The sequence below is a fragment of the Plasmodium brasilianum genome, chromosome 12, assembly GCF_023973825.1.
Source record: "Plasmodium brasilianum strain Bolivian I chromosome 12, whole genome shotgun sequence".
Lineage (NCBI taxonomy): Eukaryota > Apicomplexa > Aconoidasida > Haemosporida > Plasmodiidae > Plasmodium > Plasmodium brasilianum.
The window spans coordinates 3,069,477-3,089,463 of NC_090125.1; the positions used below are offsets into that span (position 1 = coordinate 3,069,477).

The 19,987-nt window shown below is 26.1% G+C and overlaps 5 protein-coding genes across 5 annotated transcripts; 3 read left to right on the top strand and 2 right to left on the bottom strand.

Annotated features, from left to right (window-relative positions):
• Positions 1–1,256: 1,256 nt before the first annotated feature.
• MKS88_004626 (ATP-dependent RNA helicase MAK5) lies at positions 1,257–4,754 on the bottom strand (the record flags this gene model as incomplete). The annotated part of the gene is made up of 3 exons (XM_067217818.1): positions 1,257–1,621; positions 1,885–4,094; positions 4,750–4,754. The coding sequence occupies 3 exons, from the start codon at positions 4,752–4,754 to the stop codon at positions 1,257–1,259; spliced, it is 2,580 nt and encodes an 859-aa protein (XP_067072208.1).
• Positions 4,755–6,931: 2,177 nt separating this feature from the next.
• Positions 6,932–10,141, top strand: MKS88_004627 (histidine--tRNA ligase; the record flags this gene model as incomplete). Its single annotated transcript, XM_067217819.1, has 1 exon — positions 6,932–10,141. The coding sequence occupies one exon, from the start codon at positions 6,932–6,934 to the stop codon at positions 10,139–10,141; it is 3,210 nt and encodes a 1,069-aa protein (XP_067072209.1).
• A 1,455-nt stretch (positions 10,142–11,596) lies between these two features.
• On the top strand, positions 11,597–12,790 carry MKS88_004628 (prolyl hydroxylase-like protein; the record flags this gene model as incomplete). The annotated part of the gene is made up of 1 exon (XM_067217820.1): positions 11,597–12,790. One exon carries the CDS (start codon positions 11,597–11,599, stop codon positions 12,788–12,790), a length of 1,194 nt encoding a protein of 397 aa, XP_067072210.1.
• Positions 12,791–13,644: 854 nt separating this feature from the next.
• MKS88_004629 (uncharacterized protein) lies at positions 13,645–14,184 on the bottom strand (the record flags this gene model as incomplete). The annotated part of the gene is made up of 1 exon (XM_067217821.1): positions 13,645–14,184. The coding sequence occupies one exon, from the start codon at positions 14,182–14,184 to the stop codon at positions 13,645–13,647; it is 540 nt and encodes a 179-aa protein (XP_067072211.1).
• Positions 14,185–17,338: 3,154 nt separating this feature from the next.
• On the top strand, positions 17,339–18,539 carry MKS88_004630 (fructose 1; the record flags this gene model as incomplete). Its single annotated transcript, XM_067217822.1, has 2 exons — positions 17,339–17,341; positions 17,433–18,539. 2 exons carry the CDS (start codon positions 17,339–17,341, stop codon positions 18,537–18,539), a joined length of 1,110 nt encoding a protein of 369 aa, XP_067072212.1.
• Between the last annotated feature and the right edge of the window lie 1,448 nt (positions 18,540–19,987).

Genomic DNA, 19,987 nt, shown 5'->3' on the forward strand with positions numbered 1-19,987 from the left:
GAAAATATCGCTACGTGCTAAAGTGAAATAATTCGAACATGCGATTGGACCAAATAATATAAATGATGCATTATTTTTCCTTTTTGTGGGAAAAAAACAAAAAATGAAATATTCATCTACCTTTACGAGAAAATATACTATTGTACATAGTATTGTATGTATGTGTAACAGGGCCTCTTATTATATACACAAAATAAAAGATGAAAATAAGAACAAAAGAAATTTTTATGAGGGATAGGAGGGAAAATTAAAAAACAATATCGATTCCGTGTTCGATCATTTTTAAATATACATTCTTTTGAAACGTTGCAATAAAGTATTTAATAATTCATTTGTTGACATTAGAAATGGCAATAATTATGTCGTAAAAATATGTCTACCATTGTTTAACGCCTTTGTTTTTACGGCACAAATTATATGGTACTATTAATTTTAACTGTGAGGTCAAAAAAAAAAAAAAAAAAAAATACTATACAAACATACAATAAATGGTTACTTTTTACACTCTTACATGTAAAAGAATCTCCTACGACACTTATGTTAGCTTAAAGAACTGCATCGATATTTATATTTTGAGAAATAGTCTCTACTTCGGAGTTAAAAGTTTGTTTGTATTTTTGTTTTTCTGTTTTTCTGTTTTTCTGTTTTTCTGTTTTTCTGTTTTTCTGTTTTTTTTTTTTTTTTTTTTTTTTAAATTGTAAGGTAAACAAGCTTATTTTTTTGAATTAGAAGAAAAACTGCAATTATTGAAACTACTTGGTGTGGAAAAAAAAAAAAAAAAAGAATAAAAAACTGCTAAATGAAATGTAAAAAATGTAAGAAGCGAATATAAGCTATCTTGTTTCACCAATGGACAACTGTGAAAGGGATGAATGTCCAAATTTGGCGTGTTAAAAAAAATGTGCACAAAAAAATAGTACGTAAATAAACATTAAATATGGTAGATTTAATTATTCCTAAATTTGTACCTTGTAAATTTTGGAATTTTTGCATTTTTCATCTTTGAAAAATATAGAAGCACATATATATATATAGATGAAAATATTTAAAAACATTTAAAAATATTTAAGAATATTTAAAGATATGTAAATATATATAAAGATATGTAAAAATATATAAAGACGTATAAAAATATTTAAAAATATGTAAGGACTCCAAAACTTCAACTGTTAAGTGAAACTTACATTTTTGAAGCATTTTGTAAATATATTTTTTTTCTCTTTTGTATTATGAAAATGAATACTACTTAATTTTGTTTAGTCTTCGTATAGAATTTTATATAACATTTTTTTTGAGTGAATCATTTGCTTATAAATTTCCTCATCAGCCTTGTTTGCATACTGATCATCTGAATCTGAGCTGAAATCACATTCGCCTTCTAAATCTGCCAATTCTGCTAGTTTACGAAAAAAAAGTTTACAACTTCTTTCTTTCATTTTCCTATTCATTTTCACCAATTGTGCACAATATAAAAGTGCTCTTTTTATTTTTGTGCTATCTTTATCGTCTATTCTTTTCAACTCCTCAAGTTCCTTTTGTTCTTCAAAATTTAATCCTATTTTTTTTAAGGCGTTTGCCCATTTTGAAACCTCATCGTCCGCTACGAAACAGATACATTTACCTGGATGGGAAAATTTAATGAAAAATAAATAAAAGCAGAATAAAAACAAAATAAAAAAAAAAATAAAATAATAAAAATGATACAAAATGAAGAAAAAAAGTTAATAAAGAAGGCCATTTCACATTTCTCGTACAAGAAGCAATTAGAGGTATGCAGCACGCGCGCGAGCATACATTTATACATGTATATATATATGGCATAGACATATCTATAACATAAGCGAATTATGCACGCATGTGTGCCAGGTATAGATGTATTTTTACCCGTCTTGAAATTTCTAGCCGTGCGACCTGATCTATGAACGAAGGTAACATCGTTGACTGGACAATTCAGCTGAATAATCAAATCGCATTTGTCCAAATCTATTCCTCTACTTAATACATCGGTACAGAATAATACAGAATTGCAATTGCTTTGGGAAAAGTTGAATATACTTTGTACTCGATATTTTAGTTTTTGCTGGGAATGTACAGAAAAGAATTTTACTTTGTTTTTTAAAACTATATTACTTCTATGTTTTTTTGGCAAAGATGTTTCTAGAGCTTGGTCAAAAAATAAATATCGAAATACTGTAAAAAGCTCTCTTGTCCTTTTAATTGTGTTCACGAAAATAATTACTTTTTTGATATTGTCCTCTTCTTTATCTTCCTCATTCTGCATTTTCTCATTCATGTTCACCTCCTTTTTCTCCTCCTCATTCGTCTCAACCTTTTTCTTATCATCATTACTTGTTAATTCATTGTTAAAATATAATGTTAACAAATAATAAAGTTTTTGCAAAATTTTCGATTTTTCACATTTTGCTATATTTAATGTAAGACCCGCTGGTAAGATGCAATTAGAATTACTACCATTACCTGCATTTTCATCCGATATATTGATAACAGTTGAATTTTCCTTTCGTATTGTAACAACATTCAAAAATTTAGCTAGATTTTCATTTTGCAGCTGAACTGTTAAACCTAATGTAGCCGATATAAGAAAGGTCTGTACAAATTTTCTTTTCTTACCCCCTACAGACTTATATAAATGTTTCGAAATAAAGCTTATATCCTTTATAAACGACGTTTCAATCATTTTGTCAATTTCATCGCAAGCAAAATATCTGATGTTTTTCATTTCAAATATATAATTAATTTTTTCCTCTAATTCTAAGAAATATCTTAGTCTTCCAGGTGTACATATAATTATTTCTGGTTTCTTGGATATAATTCTTTTCTGTTTGTTAATATTTATACCTCCTATTAATGTTGTAATATACAAATTAATATATTTATTTATATACCCGAAATGGTTTAATATCTGAAGAGCTAATTCCCTGGTTGGTACTAATATTAAACCTCTAAATTTTTGTGGGCTTTTTTGTTTTTTTGCATATTCCATTAATTTTTTCTTTACTAAATTATTTAATATCGGCAAGCAGAAGGTTAATGTTTTTCCTGTACCTGTTTTTGATATAGCTACGATGTCGTTTTTAAAACTTATTGCCTCTTCCAATGTCTTCATTTGAATTTCTGTTGGCTTCCAAAATTTGTTGTCATATAAGCCTTTCAATATGCTGTAAAATATGTCTATTGATTTATTCATATTCCATCTTTTGTAAACTATTAAGCATTTAATATCCTTTATGTTCTTAAAACTGTCTTCATTATTAATAAGTGCATGTATATCAAATCTTTCTTTTTTTTTATTTTCATTATTCTTATTCAAACTGTCCTCCCCTTTAGTACCATTTCGTTTATTCTTTATTTGTCTTTTTTTATTTTCTTTTTGTGATTTTTCCGCCTTTTTATTTATTTTCTTTTTGCTTACAACTTTTTTCTTTTTTGAGCTCTCCTCTTCTTCCTCTGCGCTTTTCAGAAGTCTTCTATTTTTGTTCTTTCTTTTTCTCTTTCTTCTCTTTTTTTTTTCATCCTTTTTTATCTTTTCCTTGTTGTTCTCTTCCCTGTTATCCTCTTCCCTGTTGTCCTCTTCCCTGTTATCCTCTTCCCTGTTATCCTCTTCCTTGTTTTGCACTTCCTCTCTTTCCTCTTCCTTGTTTTGCACTTCCTCTCTTTCCTCTTCCTTGTTTTGCACTTCCTCTCTTTCCTCTTCCTTGTTTTGCACTTCCTCTCTTTCCTCTTCCCTGTTGTCCTCTTCCTTTTTGTCCTCTTCCTTTTTATCCTCCCTCTTTTTGTTTTCTTCCTTTTTGTTCTCTTCCTTTTTGTTAATTTTCTTTTTTCCAACTTTAATTAGTTCGCCCTTTTCCGAATTTTTTTCGTCAGCTTGTGATGGGGTCTTTTTTGCTTTCTTTGTTTTATTCAGAACTAATTTTTTGGAATTTTTTTTCGTTTTTTCTTTCACCTCCTCTTTTTTATCCTCACTAAAATCCGCAGTCTTTTCCTGTTCTGTTTTTTTCAAGTCATCTTCACACAGTATTTTTAAGTTAACAGGATTTGCTTTCTCAATTGACACCAGTCCTTCCTTTTTCAGTCTACATAACGAAGGGGGAGAAAAAAATATAAAATAAAAAATAAATTAAGAAAAAAAAATAATAAAATAAAAATAGTAATAATGATAATAATAAATTCACAAAAAATTAGTGTAATGATAAAGAATAATAACAAATATTAATACTCCCATTTTGATGAAGGCGGTAAAAGGACGCAGACGTAAAAAGTGTCATATAATGAGAAGAATGAATACACATTTTTGAGCTTATGCGTTTGTTATGGGAACGTTTAAATTAAAAACATTATGTATATATGTGCAAATTTTTTTTTTTTTTTTTTTTTTTTTTGTTTTTACATATATATATAATATATGTTTATATATATTTACTTATATCATGCACATTGACATAAAATTTCATATGAATAAAATTAAGGACATAGGATGCTATATAATTTTACATAAATGTACTTTTTCGACATACATATAATATGTGTACACATATATATATATATATATATAACTATACTAAAATGCATATAATATCATAAGAAAAAAATTTTAGGCAGTGGGTGGCATATTTTTGCACATGTACTTTCTCGACATACATATATCATGTGTAAACATACATATATATATATATAACTATACAAACATGCATATAATTTCATATGCCTAAAATTCAGGGCCATTAGTACTCCATTTTTTTTTCATGAATGTACTACTTTTTTGACATACATATCATATACGTATGTATATATATTTATATCATGCAAACTGGTATATAATTTCATATTCATAAAATTCGTGGCCCTGCATACTATATTTTATTATATATATGCACTTTTTTGTTATACATATAATATGTGTATAAATATATTAAATATATATTTATGTCATACAAAGTGGCATTATAATTTTATATGCACGAAATTCCGTGGCTTCGCTTTGGTTACTACATTTTTTTACATGCATGTACTACTTTTTGGCCATTCATACAATATGTATCTATACATAAATATCGGTACTTATACATACATATGGGTATTTATCTCTCTCTATATACATATATATACATATGGGTATTTATCTCTCTCTATATACATACATATACATATGGGTATTTATCTCTATCTATATACATACATATACATATGGGTATTTATTTATATGTATATAAATATATATAGGTACTTTTGTATATGCATATAATTATGTACGCATAAGTTGAAAAGCATGTTCGCCTCATTTAAAAAAAGGCTTGGAGATAAAAACACAGCAATAAATGCAATCTTCTCTAATGTAAAATATAAAGATAGCATTACTCCATTTATCTCATGCGCATACATATTTATGTAAATGTATATGCACATATTTCTATAATAAAGCACAATTTTTATATATGCTCAAATAAGTATTTATGTTTATAATTGCTGCCTTACTGTTTGAGGAGAGCAGGCGCAAGTGTAACTTCTTCATAAATCATCTTCTTTTTTTCCTTTTTTCTTTTTTTCCTTATTTATGCTTTCCTTTTTTTGTGTTTTATTATAATCAGTTCCTTTTTTAATCAAAATTGAACTTGTTTCAAAGAAAACAAAATATATTTTATTCCTAAATACACAAAGGAAAATAAAGTATTAGTTCTTTTAAATTACAACAACAGTAAGAATGAAAAATAAAAAAAGAAAAGATTTCAAAAAAAAATAAAAATAAAAAAATAAAAAAATAAAATTTTGTATATCATTTTTTGAGTAGATCATAATTTTATTTTCAAAAAAAAAAAATAATTTGACACAATTGTTAAAACAAAAAAAAAAAAAAAAATAACAAAACAAATTAACAAGTGGCTGATGGAGACATAAAAACATCATGTAAATTCCAAGAATCGAGGTACGACTCTTTTTTTTTTTTTTTTCTAACAGTTCTGCTGACGTTATGCACTAGCGTATTTATTGTGTATCCAGTTTTTTATTTGTGTACTACTCTCTTCACGGTGCCTCTTAATTTTGAAAAAGTAAAAATATAAAACAAATTTTAAGAAAATGAAGCAGAAAAAACAATTCAGAATGCTAGGATTCTAGTTTTTAATGTTAAACATAGTTAAAGAGAAAGTTCAAATACATATTTTTCTATTTACAAATAAGTAAGAGCAAGTATATGTATACATATGCTCATACATATATGTGTACTTTTCGTAAAAAATTGCAGAATTGTCGCATACATAAGCGTTATACATGTACATATATATATACATATTTTTGCATAAAAAAAGTACATAATTTAATACATAAGCACATATACATAGAATATAAATACATAGCATGTACATGCATAGTACGTAAATATATAGTACGTAAACGTATAGTACGTAAATATATAGTACGTAAACGTATAGTACGTAAATATATAGTACGTAAACGTATAGTACGTAAATATATAGTACGTAAACGTATAGTACGTAAACATATAGTACGTAAACGTATAGTACGTAAACATATAGTACATAAACACGTAGTACATGAACACCTAGCACATGCGTGCATTGTAAATACATACATAGTACATGCGCACCTTTTTATGTATGTATGTTAGCTCAAAAAATTGCAAAATTGCTACGTAAATCCACAAATGCATTTACATATATACGCTTTCATATACTCCAATTACCCGTTACCGTGATTATCCTTGCTGAAAGTGAATGCACTTAGTTCAATTTTTACTCCCTAATCGTCAACATCTAGGAAGAATGCTGTTTTTATGTCTCATAAATATTTTTTTTCAAATTTGTCATTTCGTTTAAGACACCCCGAAAAAAAAAAAATTTTTTTTTGTCAAAAAAAGAATTTTAAAAGAGTAGTACCGAATTGTAACATAACAAAAATGAGCATAAGTGTATATAAAAATAAAATCTTTAATACTAGGGATGTTTTGGAAGTAAGCATATATGGAAGGAACTTAAAATTGGAACCCTCTAGTTTTAAGGACTGTGTTTATAAATTAAACGACAATAAAATAAATATACAAGAATTAGAAAAAGTGGATGGATCACATGGTGTTGTTACGGAAGTGTGTTCAAAAGATAAAGAAAAGAATGAGGAAGTAAGAGGTGTTAAGATGATGAACTCTTTATGTTATAATATGGATGAACTAAAATGCTTATATTTTTTTTTCCTAATCAATATATTAAGATTTAAAAATAATTTAGATATAAATTTAATAAGAAATGTTTGTAGTTCTATAAACAATACGACATATTGTTCTTCTAATATAATTTTTAAGGAAAACGATATGTATAGTGTAACATTAAAAAAATTTTTTATTTCAAATTTAAAACAATGTGGTAAGGTAGAATATAATATGAGTCATTTTAAGTCTTCTATAAATGTCGTTATTGAAAAATGTAGCATGTTATTTCTGAATACACATAAAACGTATTCTTTATGTAAATATTTAACATGTTGTTTATGTAATATTCTGGAGTTATTTAATATTAATTGTGATGTCTTATTTAAGAATACATTTAATAACAATGTAAATAATAGTAACATACATTCAATAAATGATATAATATCGAAAATTAAGTGGATGATTCACGATTCGAAAATTGAAAAAGACAAGGAACTTTCTAAAAATTTCAGTTCAAATATCATGTTATTTGTTTATGCACAAAGTAAGTTAACGGATGACTGTAATTATATTATGACCTTAATTAATCAGAACTTTAAAAATAGTTTAGATGATAATAAACATGAATATACGGAAGAAATGAATTCAATAAGTATATATATTAATATTTTATGTAGAGGTATCAATGAAAACTTATATATTCTTACAAAAAACATTCTAGATATTGCAACTAAAATTGTACCTTTATTTGTTAATAATTTGCATGATTTTATCACATCCAATGAGGTAATTACGAATGACCACGCCGATTTGAAGAAGCCTCCCACTAGCGGTTTTGTCGTCGTGTATAATGATAATAATTGTAATAATAATGACAGGGGTAATAATAGTAACAGCGGTAATAATACTATGGTGGGAGTGAACAGCTTGAAGATCTACCTTACCGAATTATATGAAGAAAAATATCTGAGGAGTGTTGAGAAAAAGTTTGTAAACATCTCATATTCAAACGAATTTCATAAACTGAAAGATATGAATATAGTATTCAACGAGCTGTTAATTCTTTTAACAGATATAATTATGCACATGAACATCTTGTATGATATAAAAGCATATAACAAAGCTTTAGCTCATATTCTGAAGAATAAAAAAGTGTCTGGTTGTGTTCATAATATTGGTATTGGATGTCTTGAATTTAAAAATTTTCTCTATTCACTTATCTCACCTAATGGTAAATCAAAATTAAATATATATAATGAAAAAGACAAACTAGTATTAATGAAAGATAACAAAATTGTGAGTAATCACCTTTTTAATATCCTTAGTGAACATTTTATACCTTACAAATTTGTGGATGATATAAGTGAAATACTAATTCAGAAAAATATAAACTTTAATTTGAAAGTGCCAAAAGGGGCAAAGGATTTTACAGGAGAAGATATGCAGTTAAGAAATATATTTTTCGATTTCATTAAAAGGAAATTTTTAATACACGGTGCAGTAGAAATAGATACACCTATATTTGAATTAAAAGAAACATTGATGGACAAATATGGAGAAGATTCCAAATTAATATTTGATCTAAAGGATCAGGGTGGAGAAAACTTATCCTTAAGATATGATTTAACTGTTCCTTTATATCGTTTTGTTAATACGAATAATGTAAATGCTTTAAAAAGATTTCATATAGGAAAAGTATATAGAAGGGATGAACCAAGTATGAATAGAGGTAGATTTCGAGAGTTTTATCAATGTGATTTTGACATAGTAGGAAAATATGATACGCTTCGTACCGACTTTCATATTTTATTTATCTTTTGGGATATATTAAATAATTTAAAAAATGTTATAGGTAATTTTAATTGTAAAGTTAACCACAGAAAAATATTGGAATATATGCTCCTCTCTTGTAATATTCATAAAGATAAAGTTAAAACTATATCAAGCAGTATAGACAAATTAGACAAAATAACATTTCAGCAATTTAGGGACGAGTTACTAAATGAAAAAGGAATCCCTGTAGAATCTGTGGATAAAATTGAAGCATACATTTCAAAAACGTTAAGTTTATCTCCATTCTTAGTTATTGAATTTTTGAGAAATGATTTAAATGAATCTACTTTTGATCAATGTTATAAGAATGAAATCAATGTAGTGATAAATCATTTAGAAAACATTTTTGAATTGCTTAAACGTTTTAACATGATTAATCATTTTACATTAGATTTGTCATTAGCCAGAGGTTTAGATTATTATACTGGAATCATATTTGAATTTGTTCTTCTTTCAGAAACAGGATTAGGTAGTATCGCCGCAGGGGGGAGGTATGATTATCTCATAAGAAACAGAAGAAAAGAATACATACCGTCTGTTGGTGCTTCTATCGGGATAGAACGAATAATAGCCATTGCCGAGGATAAGGTAAAGGAGAAAATTCTTACCCCAGAGGAAGCTAATAGCAGAAATGATAGTAGCCATTGTAAAGGTACAGCACAAAATAAGGATACACTCAATGAAGGTATTAGCGGAACAAATAACAATTCAATGATATGTAATGTTGTCACGACTAGTAGCAGCTCATCGAAGTATAAGCTCAAAGACAATTCAATTGAAGTTCTTATATGTCATGCAAAGAAAGACAGTTTTACGGAAACCATTGAGTTGTGCAAAAAATTATGGGATCAAAATATTTGTACGGAATTTATATATGTGCAGGATCAAAAAATACAGAAGCAACTGATTTATGCTTTAGAAAAACAAATACCGCTTGTTGTCATTATCGGTGATGAAATTGAAAAGGGAATTATAAAATTACGAGAACTTACTTTAGATAAGGACAGATCATTTGGAGAAAAAGAAATAAGTCTAAATGATTGTGTCAATGAAGTAAAAAATTATTTCAAGCATAATTTAACGTGGAAACAGAATGTTATGAATATCCTATTTGAGAGAACGAAAGAATAAATTACATGAATGTAAGAAGTTACTTTTTGTTAATAATAGCCTTCCTTTCCCCTTCTTCCTCTTATATGTGCCTCTAGCAGGAGATTAAACCGGTTATATGATGTATTGTTTCTCTTGCGTTTATTTTATTTTGAGCATTTAACGGGGAAATAAACACAGTAAAAATAAAAAAAAAAAAAAAATATATAATAAAATAGTAAAATAAAATAGTAAAATGAAATAATCAAATGAAATAATGAAATAAAATAGTAAAATGAAATAATCAAATGAAATAGTAAAATGAAATAATCAAATGAAATAGTAAAATGAAATAATCAAATGAAATAGTAAAATGAAATAATCAAATGAAATAGTAAAATGAAATAATCAAATGAAATAGTAAAATAAAATGATAGGATAACAAAATAGTGATCTGTCATATTACTTAAAAAAAAGGGAAAAACCTTTATGAACTTTACTTTTTACGATTGTCTACAATTTAAAAAAAAATAAGAATAATCTATTTTAATATATATATATGTAATAGTAGGTTTTAATATGGGAATATTATAAAACCATTCTGAATCGTTGCGCTCTTTCAATTTTTAATATTTTAGTGAATTTTTTTTTTTTTTTTTTTTTTTTTTTACTTAAATGAACCTTTTAAATTTTAACCTATTGAATGAAACGTTATTTATTTATTTTTTTTTTTCTTTAAAAAATTGGCAAACCTTTGATACGACAAATTTTCAGAATAAATTATTATATTTTGAAAATTTTAGTTTGAAAAGGAGTTCAATTAAACGAGCTACAATAAAAAGCAGCAAAATGTGTAAATTTTTGGAAGCATATTTATGCGAACATTCGAGGAAACAAAAAAACAAAGGTGCAAAAATTTTTTTAAATAGAAGATGCCCAATTAAAGGCCATAAAATGTTCACGCCAAAATATGTGGAATTCTAAATACTGTATTTATTAATTACTACTGTAAGCACGTGTATACATACATTTACGCACATTTGTGTACACATATATATATGCACATGCTTAGGGTTATATCCTTTGAAGTTTGACGCAATAAAACTCTGACTGTCCTTTGCCGATGTTTTAATTTTATGGTCATAACAGCTGTTCAATTTATTAACTTCTCTAAGATAAGAAAAATTTTCTGTGAAAATTAAAAAGTTGCACAAAAAAATTGAAGTTCAGTATGTTTGTTCTACGGGTGTGGCACATACATAACGTCTTCATAATATTCTTATTATAGCTTTGAAGAGAAAAAATACAAAAAAAAAAAAAAATATTAAGACTACCCGAATATTCGCTTTATTTTGAAGTATATACAAATAAGTATTCATACCGTACACATATATTTAGAGAGATACATATGTACGTATATACATATGCAGTCCCTACACACTCAGTTCAAAGGAGCTTTTTTTTTCATTAATATTTATTTTTTTAATTTTTTTGAACATGGAGGTGGAATGGAATGACGAAACACTTAACAAATTCTACAGTTATTTATACAGTACAGTTAGCTACGAAAAATGCTTGGAACTAGAAAAGGATATAAGAATAGAAACAGGCACAGAAAGTAGACTAACTAGGAATTGTGATTCATGTGGAAATGATCATGACAAAATAAATATAAGTTCATTCAAGTTTAAAAAGGATGAGGATGATATGTTAGGTGAAATATTAGATAATGAAAAAGATAAAGAAAATATAAAAAATTCTGTAGCTACTTTAACACAGAGAGCTTTTTCTATTTATACTAATGTAGTAACTAAAGCAAAATCAATAGGAGACAACAAAATAAATTTAAAAATAGATCATTTTTTAAGAACAGATATTTTTAGGCTTGTTTTTACAAAGTACATTATTTCTAATGTAAAGTCCAAAATTAAAGAAATACATTGTAAGAATACAAAAAATATAGTTTCACTAGCAAATCCTTTAAATATAAAAGAATATGACTTAAATAAAATAAACACAGACACAATGGCAAATTTAATGAATAATAATGTAGGTATTCAAAAGAACTTTGTAGGTAAAGAGTATATGAAACTAATATATGATGAGCTCGTGTTTATTGAATATAATAACCAATTTAACGAATTTAGTAGAGAATATAGAAATATTAGAACTGATTTTTATTGTTGGGTTTATATAACAAGCTTAGATAGAGAAAAACAAAAGGGATTATATAAATTATTAAAAGAGTTATCACTAATTCCGTATGAATTAAATAAAAAAGCAAATTTATCTTTACAAATATGTACATTATTTCAATTTTTATATTTCTCTCCGAATAAGTCTTATTTAAAAAAGCATTCCGAAGGTGGATATGACAATTTCGATAACGGGAAAAAAATTACATGTATTTATATTCCCCTAATACATTCAGGGAATGACTTAGAAATTAAAATATACAGAAATGAATGTTCTAATATGAATGAAATGGGAAAAACAATTACTAATCATAATAATATGAACATGCCAAATAATAACGACAATATTCCTCTTCAAGTGATAAAACCTGAAAGTGATTCTCTCATTTTTTTGCAAACAAGAAATATCTCTTATGAGGTTACAAAAACAAAAAATAAATTTTTCATCGTCCACCTTTCAATTCCAGGTCCCCTTTCGTCAGACAGAAATATGTAACTTGGACAGGGTAAGCCAATAATTACTTAAACTTTACGTATATATGTATATATATATATATATATATATACACAAGCCCACATATATATACTTGTATATGTATACACTCAAGTGTTATTTGTGAAATTATGTATATATAGCCATTTTTTCAAACCTCCGATTGATCCTGAAAAAAGGCAATAATTTCCTGAATGAATAGAGAAAAAATAAAAATTAACAATTCACTTAGGAATTTCAGCGCAGTAGAAATATATATGCATTTGGAAAGATAAAAAATATTAAATAAAATCCCATAATACGAAGCACGAAAAAAGACGAGCCTAACACATATTACTCAAATAAATTAAGCATTTGTTAAGATACCACAAAAGGTCTAATGCAGATCCTATATGATTACAGTCATGATTTACATTTCACTTTTTATTATATTCTAGTGACGTTTTTATATAATGTTCACCCATTTTTCACTTTTTCAAAATTGTGAACATTGCAGATAAAGGATCAGATATAAATCGTTACCACGAAATACATATTTTTGTATAAATATATAATGTATATACGTTTGGAACAAAATATGTCTTTACTATTCATATATGTATATTAAAATATGGGTATAGTGAAAACCTTATTAGCAGTTGTATGTTTGATTTACCTTTTACTACTTCCTTTTCTTTGTCAATTTAAAAAAATAAAAATTTCTCACTTCTTTTGGATGAAACGATATGAAAAAATAAGAATACAATAAAATGAAATAATATAAAAAAGTTCGCAACAAAATATTCAAAAATTTTTAGTCACTAAATGTGTATACATTAACATATGTATGTATATAGATTACATAAATACGAAATCGTTTAAATCGTTTTTCTATTCTTTCTAATTTTTTTTCTTTTGTTGACATAAAAACTCCAATACATACCCGCGTTCCTTTTTTTAATACCAATTTTTCCTATAATATTATAATACTGCTTCTTCCTAATAGTTTTTAACCAGCTAAATAACAAAATTTTTTTACTTTTATTGTTTACCGAATTGGTAGCGATATTTCCATTATGTGTTACAGCACTGTTACATGTGCTCCAATTAGCAGGGCTAATTATTCTGTACCTGTAAATTTTGCTGCTGTTCCCATTTTCCATATTACTCCTACTTCTTATGTTGCAGTTTGTAGCCTTTTTATTATAAATTGTGCAATTATTGAAGGCTAAAAAACATGTTTCATTATTAAACGAGTTATTTACATTTTCGTATATAGTATTTATAGCATTTTTAAAACCCAAAATTCTATTAATGTCCAAACTAATATTCGGTAATCGTAGAGATGAAAATTTACCCTTACTATGATTCTTATAAATTTTCCCAATTAATGGAAATGTGTTTATTTTTTTAAACATTTTATATTGCGAAATGATTGCAATTAGGAAGAAGCTCTTTCATGCTATGGTGAACAAGCGGGAAATATATACATACATATAAGCATACATATATGAATACATATATATACATACATTTGCAAACACGCATATATCTACATATATATATATAATGTTATGGAGGGGGGAAATTGGAATGTTCATATATCCTATTTTTAAAAGACGGAAAAATAGTTTTTTGTATTAAAATTAAAAGGGTCACTTTAACATCATTAGTAATAATAATAATGATTTATCAAATCTGTTTATTATAACGATAAATGTTATCAGGCGTAACTACTATTTAAAGAAAGGGATGGTTTTATATTATTTATGCTAGTACTTTATGAAATTTATTAATTCACGAAAAAAAAAAAAAAATTAGTAAATTTAAAATTGTGCAAAATTAAGCAAACCTCAGCAAAGTTGCCAAAATTAAAAAAAAACAAAAGTAAAAATAAAATAAGATAAAGCAAAATAAATAAGATATAACATGTAAAACAAAATAAATAAAACATGACACAAAACAGCTTTATGAAAATTTATTTTAAGCATTTTTTAGTATATTTTTTTTTTACATATATTTGATTGGCATATAAATAATCCCCAAAATAAAATGAAGATCGTATTATAAAATTTTAAACGCTTTTTGTATAACTCGTGCGAACAATGTGAAAAAAGGATAATGAATCGAAAACTGATTCCAGTTATATAACTCTACGTATGCTTATTTGCATTTTATTTATTTAAATTGCACAATGTATATACTTATTTGGAATGAGACAAAATGCAGCTTGCCCCAACACTCTTACTGCTCAAAATGCAAATGTATGGGTGACGTGCTATTCTATAAATGTGTATGTGTACATATATATGTGCATATACTCAATGAACAAAAATGAAACAGAAAATCCCCAAAAATTGCTTAGAGGAATATATATTTTTTGAAAATTGCGTCTTCTTACGTGCATCTATTATTTTCAAAATACAGAAATGTTTAAAACAAACGAAGAAAGCATATCAAAAAGGATGAATATAAGTCGGTAACTGTGTAATTTGAACACTTCCTTGTAAATGATAAATTATAAGAATTTTTTTCTTTTTAAAATATTAAATTATAACTATTGAAGTTTACTAGTTTTAGGAACACTAAAGGAAAATTTCCATATATATATATATATATCTATATATATTTACAATGCATGTGCATCTAAGAATGTCATAATATAGTTATTTTTTCATGTATATAAAAATATATATATATATATATATTATACTGAATTTCACGTAAAAGAAAATACCTTGCATTTTTTCTCTTTTTCTTAGTCGTAAAATTGTCGAACATTTTTTTTTTCTCTTTTTTGGTAGCAAAATTTATAAAATTTTCCTATTTTTTTTTCTTTAATCTTTATTCCTGTAATGAATTATTTGTTGTGCATCCAATTTTTTCAGTTTAACCAACGAAATGTAGAAAAAACAACAAAAAATTTTAACAAAATTTACGAAATTTTTACGTTCCTACCAACGTGTTTTGCTTTGCAGCATTTAAAAAAAAAAAAATAAAAAAAAAAAAATAGCCATTTGAAAAAAAGCGGAAATTTTTTTTTTTTTTTATTATTTTCACTTTGAATATTCGCAATTGATTTTTAATTTTGTTTCAAATTTAAATTCATATGTAATTTTTTCATACACACATTTAAATTAAAAAAAAAGAAAATATATTTTTATATAATTTTTTTCTAAATTAAAACATACTCCATTTTTTTTCTTTTAAAAATATATTAAAATAACTATATAATAATAAATATCACAATTACATATTATTAGCAAATTTTCTACAAATTTTTTTTTACATGTAAATGAGAAATATATTTATTTGAATCGTCCATGGTATTACACATTAAATAAAACAATTAACATAAATATAACAAAAGAAATAATATTTACAGAAATATACATCCATAAAACGCACACACGTTATTAACTTAATAATTTAAAAAAATTGGAAGAAAAAAAAAGTTCTCCACTACAGAGAAAGGAAAAAAATATTTCTTCGGTTACAAATTGTTATACCAATTTACAAATAAAAAATTTACTCTGCAGTACTAACCCTCCATATTAAAAATGGTAATAAAATAAAGAGTTTTCGTACGTTTAAAAATATGAATAAAAAGTCGTTTTGTAATTCGTGAACGTTTGTTGATTTTTATGTTAGTGTGCTGTATTACATGACGCTGCATTTTTTCTTCTATAGTCATTTATTGAAATGCGCTCCTGATAAAAAAATATAAAAACATGTATATGCATATATATATATATATTATAGACATTTAAATGGATACGTTTACGTGAACATCTTAAAAGAAATGCATTTACGCGCTTTTTTCGTAAACATTTTTTACCATTTTTATTGAAGCTGATGTAATTATTCGCTTAGTATTACTTCTTAAAATGTTTAAAAAAAAAAATTAACAATTCTATATTACTCTAAAATTGTGCATAGAAATGATGACGCAGTAAAAACACCACCTTTCTACCAATTCCGAATCGACATTTAATTTATGCATTAAATATATATATGTACATGCTTGCAAATTTTTTACATATATACACATATATACATATATATAAATATTATCTTTTCGTGAGCTTTAAAAAATATACGTTTTTATTTTTATATTCATTTTTACTTTTATTTCCGTCAAATTGTATAATTTACATATATATATAAATTTATCTTATATGAGTAAAAAACATATAACTTAAGTAACTGATTATAGTAAATTATTTTATGATAGCAAAAAAGTATAATAACATTTGATTAGTTTACAATGGTACTGAAAAATTTAAATCTTTGAGTTAAATTTTTATATTTTTTCAAATCAGTATGTATTTTACATTTGTAACCTCATTTTAAGCTTTACATTGTAAATACATTTTCGTATTCTGCTCGGGCAATTATTCATTGCAAACGTTACATATATGTGTATCTACGTATATATATATATATATATATATACATATGTAACTGTATATATGTGCGCATACATGTTCATATACGTATTTGCATATTTTCGTGTTTGTATATATTTATATATATGTATATATACATATATCGCAAAAGAACTATCTATGGATGGTTAAACTTTTAATTACATATAATATATAATCTCTGCATGTACTTTAAATATGCTTACTTAAAACATAATTTTTTGACTTTCTATGTTCAGGCATCAAGCGCAGACTATAAGAATGCACCTCTTAATCTACCAATAGATGTTGCTAAAGAATTAACAACAACAGCAAAGAAACTTGTTGAAGCAGGAAAGGGAATTTTAGCAGCTGATGAATCTACCCAAACAATTAAGAAGCGATTTGATAACATACAAATAGAAAACACTGTTGAAAATAGAGCTAGCTATAGAGACTTATTATTCGGTGCCAAGGGATTAGGTAAATTTATATCAGGTGCGATTTTGTTTGAAGAAACCTTATTTCAAAAAAATGAAGCGGGAGTTCCATTAGTAAATTTATTACATAATGAAGGAATAATACCAGGAATAAAAGTTGATAAAGGTTTAGTATCCATTCCATGTACAGATGATGAAAAATCAACACAAGGATTAGATGGGTTAGCAGATAGATGTAAAGAATATTATAAAGGTGGAGCAAGGTTTGCTAAATGGAGAGCTGTTTTAGTAATTGACACTGCAAAAGGAAAGCCTACTGATTTATCTATTAAGGAAACGGCATGGGGGTTAGCTAGATATGCATCTATATGCCAACAAAATAGACTTGTACCCATAGTTGAACCTGAGATATTAGCTGATGGTCCACATTCAATAGAAGTATGTGCAACTGTAACACAAAAAGTTTTAGCATGTGTTTTTAAGGCGTTAAATGAACAAGGTGTATTATTAGAAGGAGCATTATTAAAACCAAATATGGTAACAGCAGGATATGATTGTACTGAAAAAACGAATACAAAAGATATTGGCTTTTTTACAGTACAATCATTAAGGAGGACAGTACCACCAGCATTACCAGGAGTTGTATTTTTATCTGGAGGACAATCAGAAGAAGAAGCATCTGTTAATTTAAATTCCATTAATGCTTTAGGACCTCACCCATGGGCTTTAACCTTTTCCTATGGTAGAGCATTACAAGCCTCGGTTTTAAATGCATGGAAAGGAAAAAAAGAAAATGTTGCAAAAGCAAGGGAAGTTCTATTAAAAAGGGCTGAAGCTAACTCCTTGGCTACATATGGAAAATACAAAGGAGGTGCAGGTGATGCCAGTGCTGGTGCGTCACTTTACGAAAAGAAATATGTCTACTAATATGCAGACTTTTTAAAGCGGTGCTAATATTGCTAACGTATTTGTAAATTAACAAAAGAGAGAAGAAAATTGAAAAAAAGAAAAAAAAAAACAATTGAACGAATGAATTAATGAATGAATAAATGACAGGAAAGTAAATACGTAGCAATATGATAAAATGTGATAATTTGAAATGTAACATAATGACGTAATAGGCAAATATTTTCTCTTATATTTGTACCACAGAATGTATATATATATTATTACATATGCAACAAACGTCCACACCGTCTTCATCCTCATCCTCATATGTATATATATACGTACTTAAGTATTGATCTTACGTACGTGCTCATTATTCGAGAATTCTGTGTATTTTTATATATGTCCCCTTTTAATAATTAAAGCGTGTTATTAAAATGCATTTAATCTTTTTATAGTTAGAGAATATATTTGGACTAGTACCAAACAAAGGTATATACATGTGCATATATTTTATTCTATATCGAGTGTTCTTTTTACAAACCTGTAAAACTATGCTGTAAATCCTTCTAAATATTAATTAAAAAGGAAGTTTAAAAAAAAAAAAAAAAAAAAAAGTAGTATAATATAATGATGATTTACATATATATTCTTATATAATTTTTTATATAATTCATGTCGCCCTGTTTTTAAGTACAACTGCAAATTTTAAGTTAATTTAATTTTATAATTTTTTAATTTGATGAAATATTATTGTAATATACATATTTTGGTCAACCTAATTTCGCATTCTTCTACAAAAAAATTTATTTTGAAATTTATGGAAAAGTAAAAGTTACAAAAAAAAAAAAAAAAAAAGAAAAGGAAAATTAAAATTAAAACAGCTTGTTCTGTATAATAAACATTTAAGATTTTTTGCACGCGTGGTTATATTTTCCGTGCACACGTATATACATACATATGTTGCAATTTTCACAAGCAACTATGCAATTTACACAATTCATCCTTTTAATTTATCCTAATGTATGCGTTAACAAAATATATTTTTAATGATTATAACAAATATATGTATATAACTGTAGCACAACAAAAAAAGGAAAAAGGTATATGATTAAAAACAGTCATAGGAGTGAGCTCATTTGAGGGCTATTATTTTTTTTTTTTTTTGAAGGAATTCTTAGATTGTGGTAAAAAATAATAGCATTCACTATTTCTATCTTTTAAATGAAAATAACGTAACTGTAAAGTGTAAATTTTAAAATGTAAAATATTATATAGTATTAAAAAACATGTATAGAGTACGAAATGTATGATGTACGAAATGTATGATGTACGAAATGTATGATGTACGAAATGTATGCTGTACGAAATGTATGCTGTACGAAATGTATGCTGTACGAAATGTATGCTGTACGAAATGTATGCTGTACGAAATGTATGCTGTACGAAATGTATGCTGTACGAAATGTATGCTGTACGAAATGTAT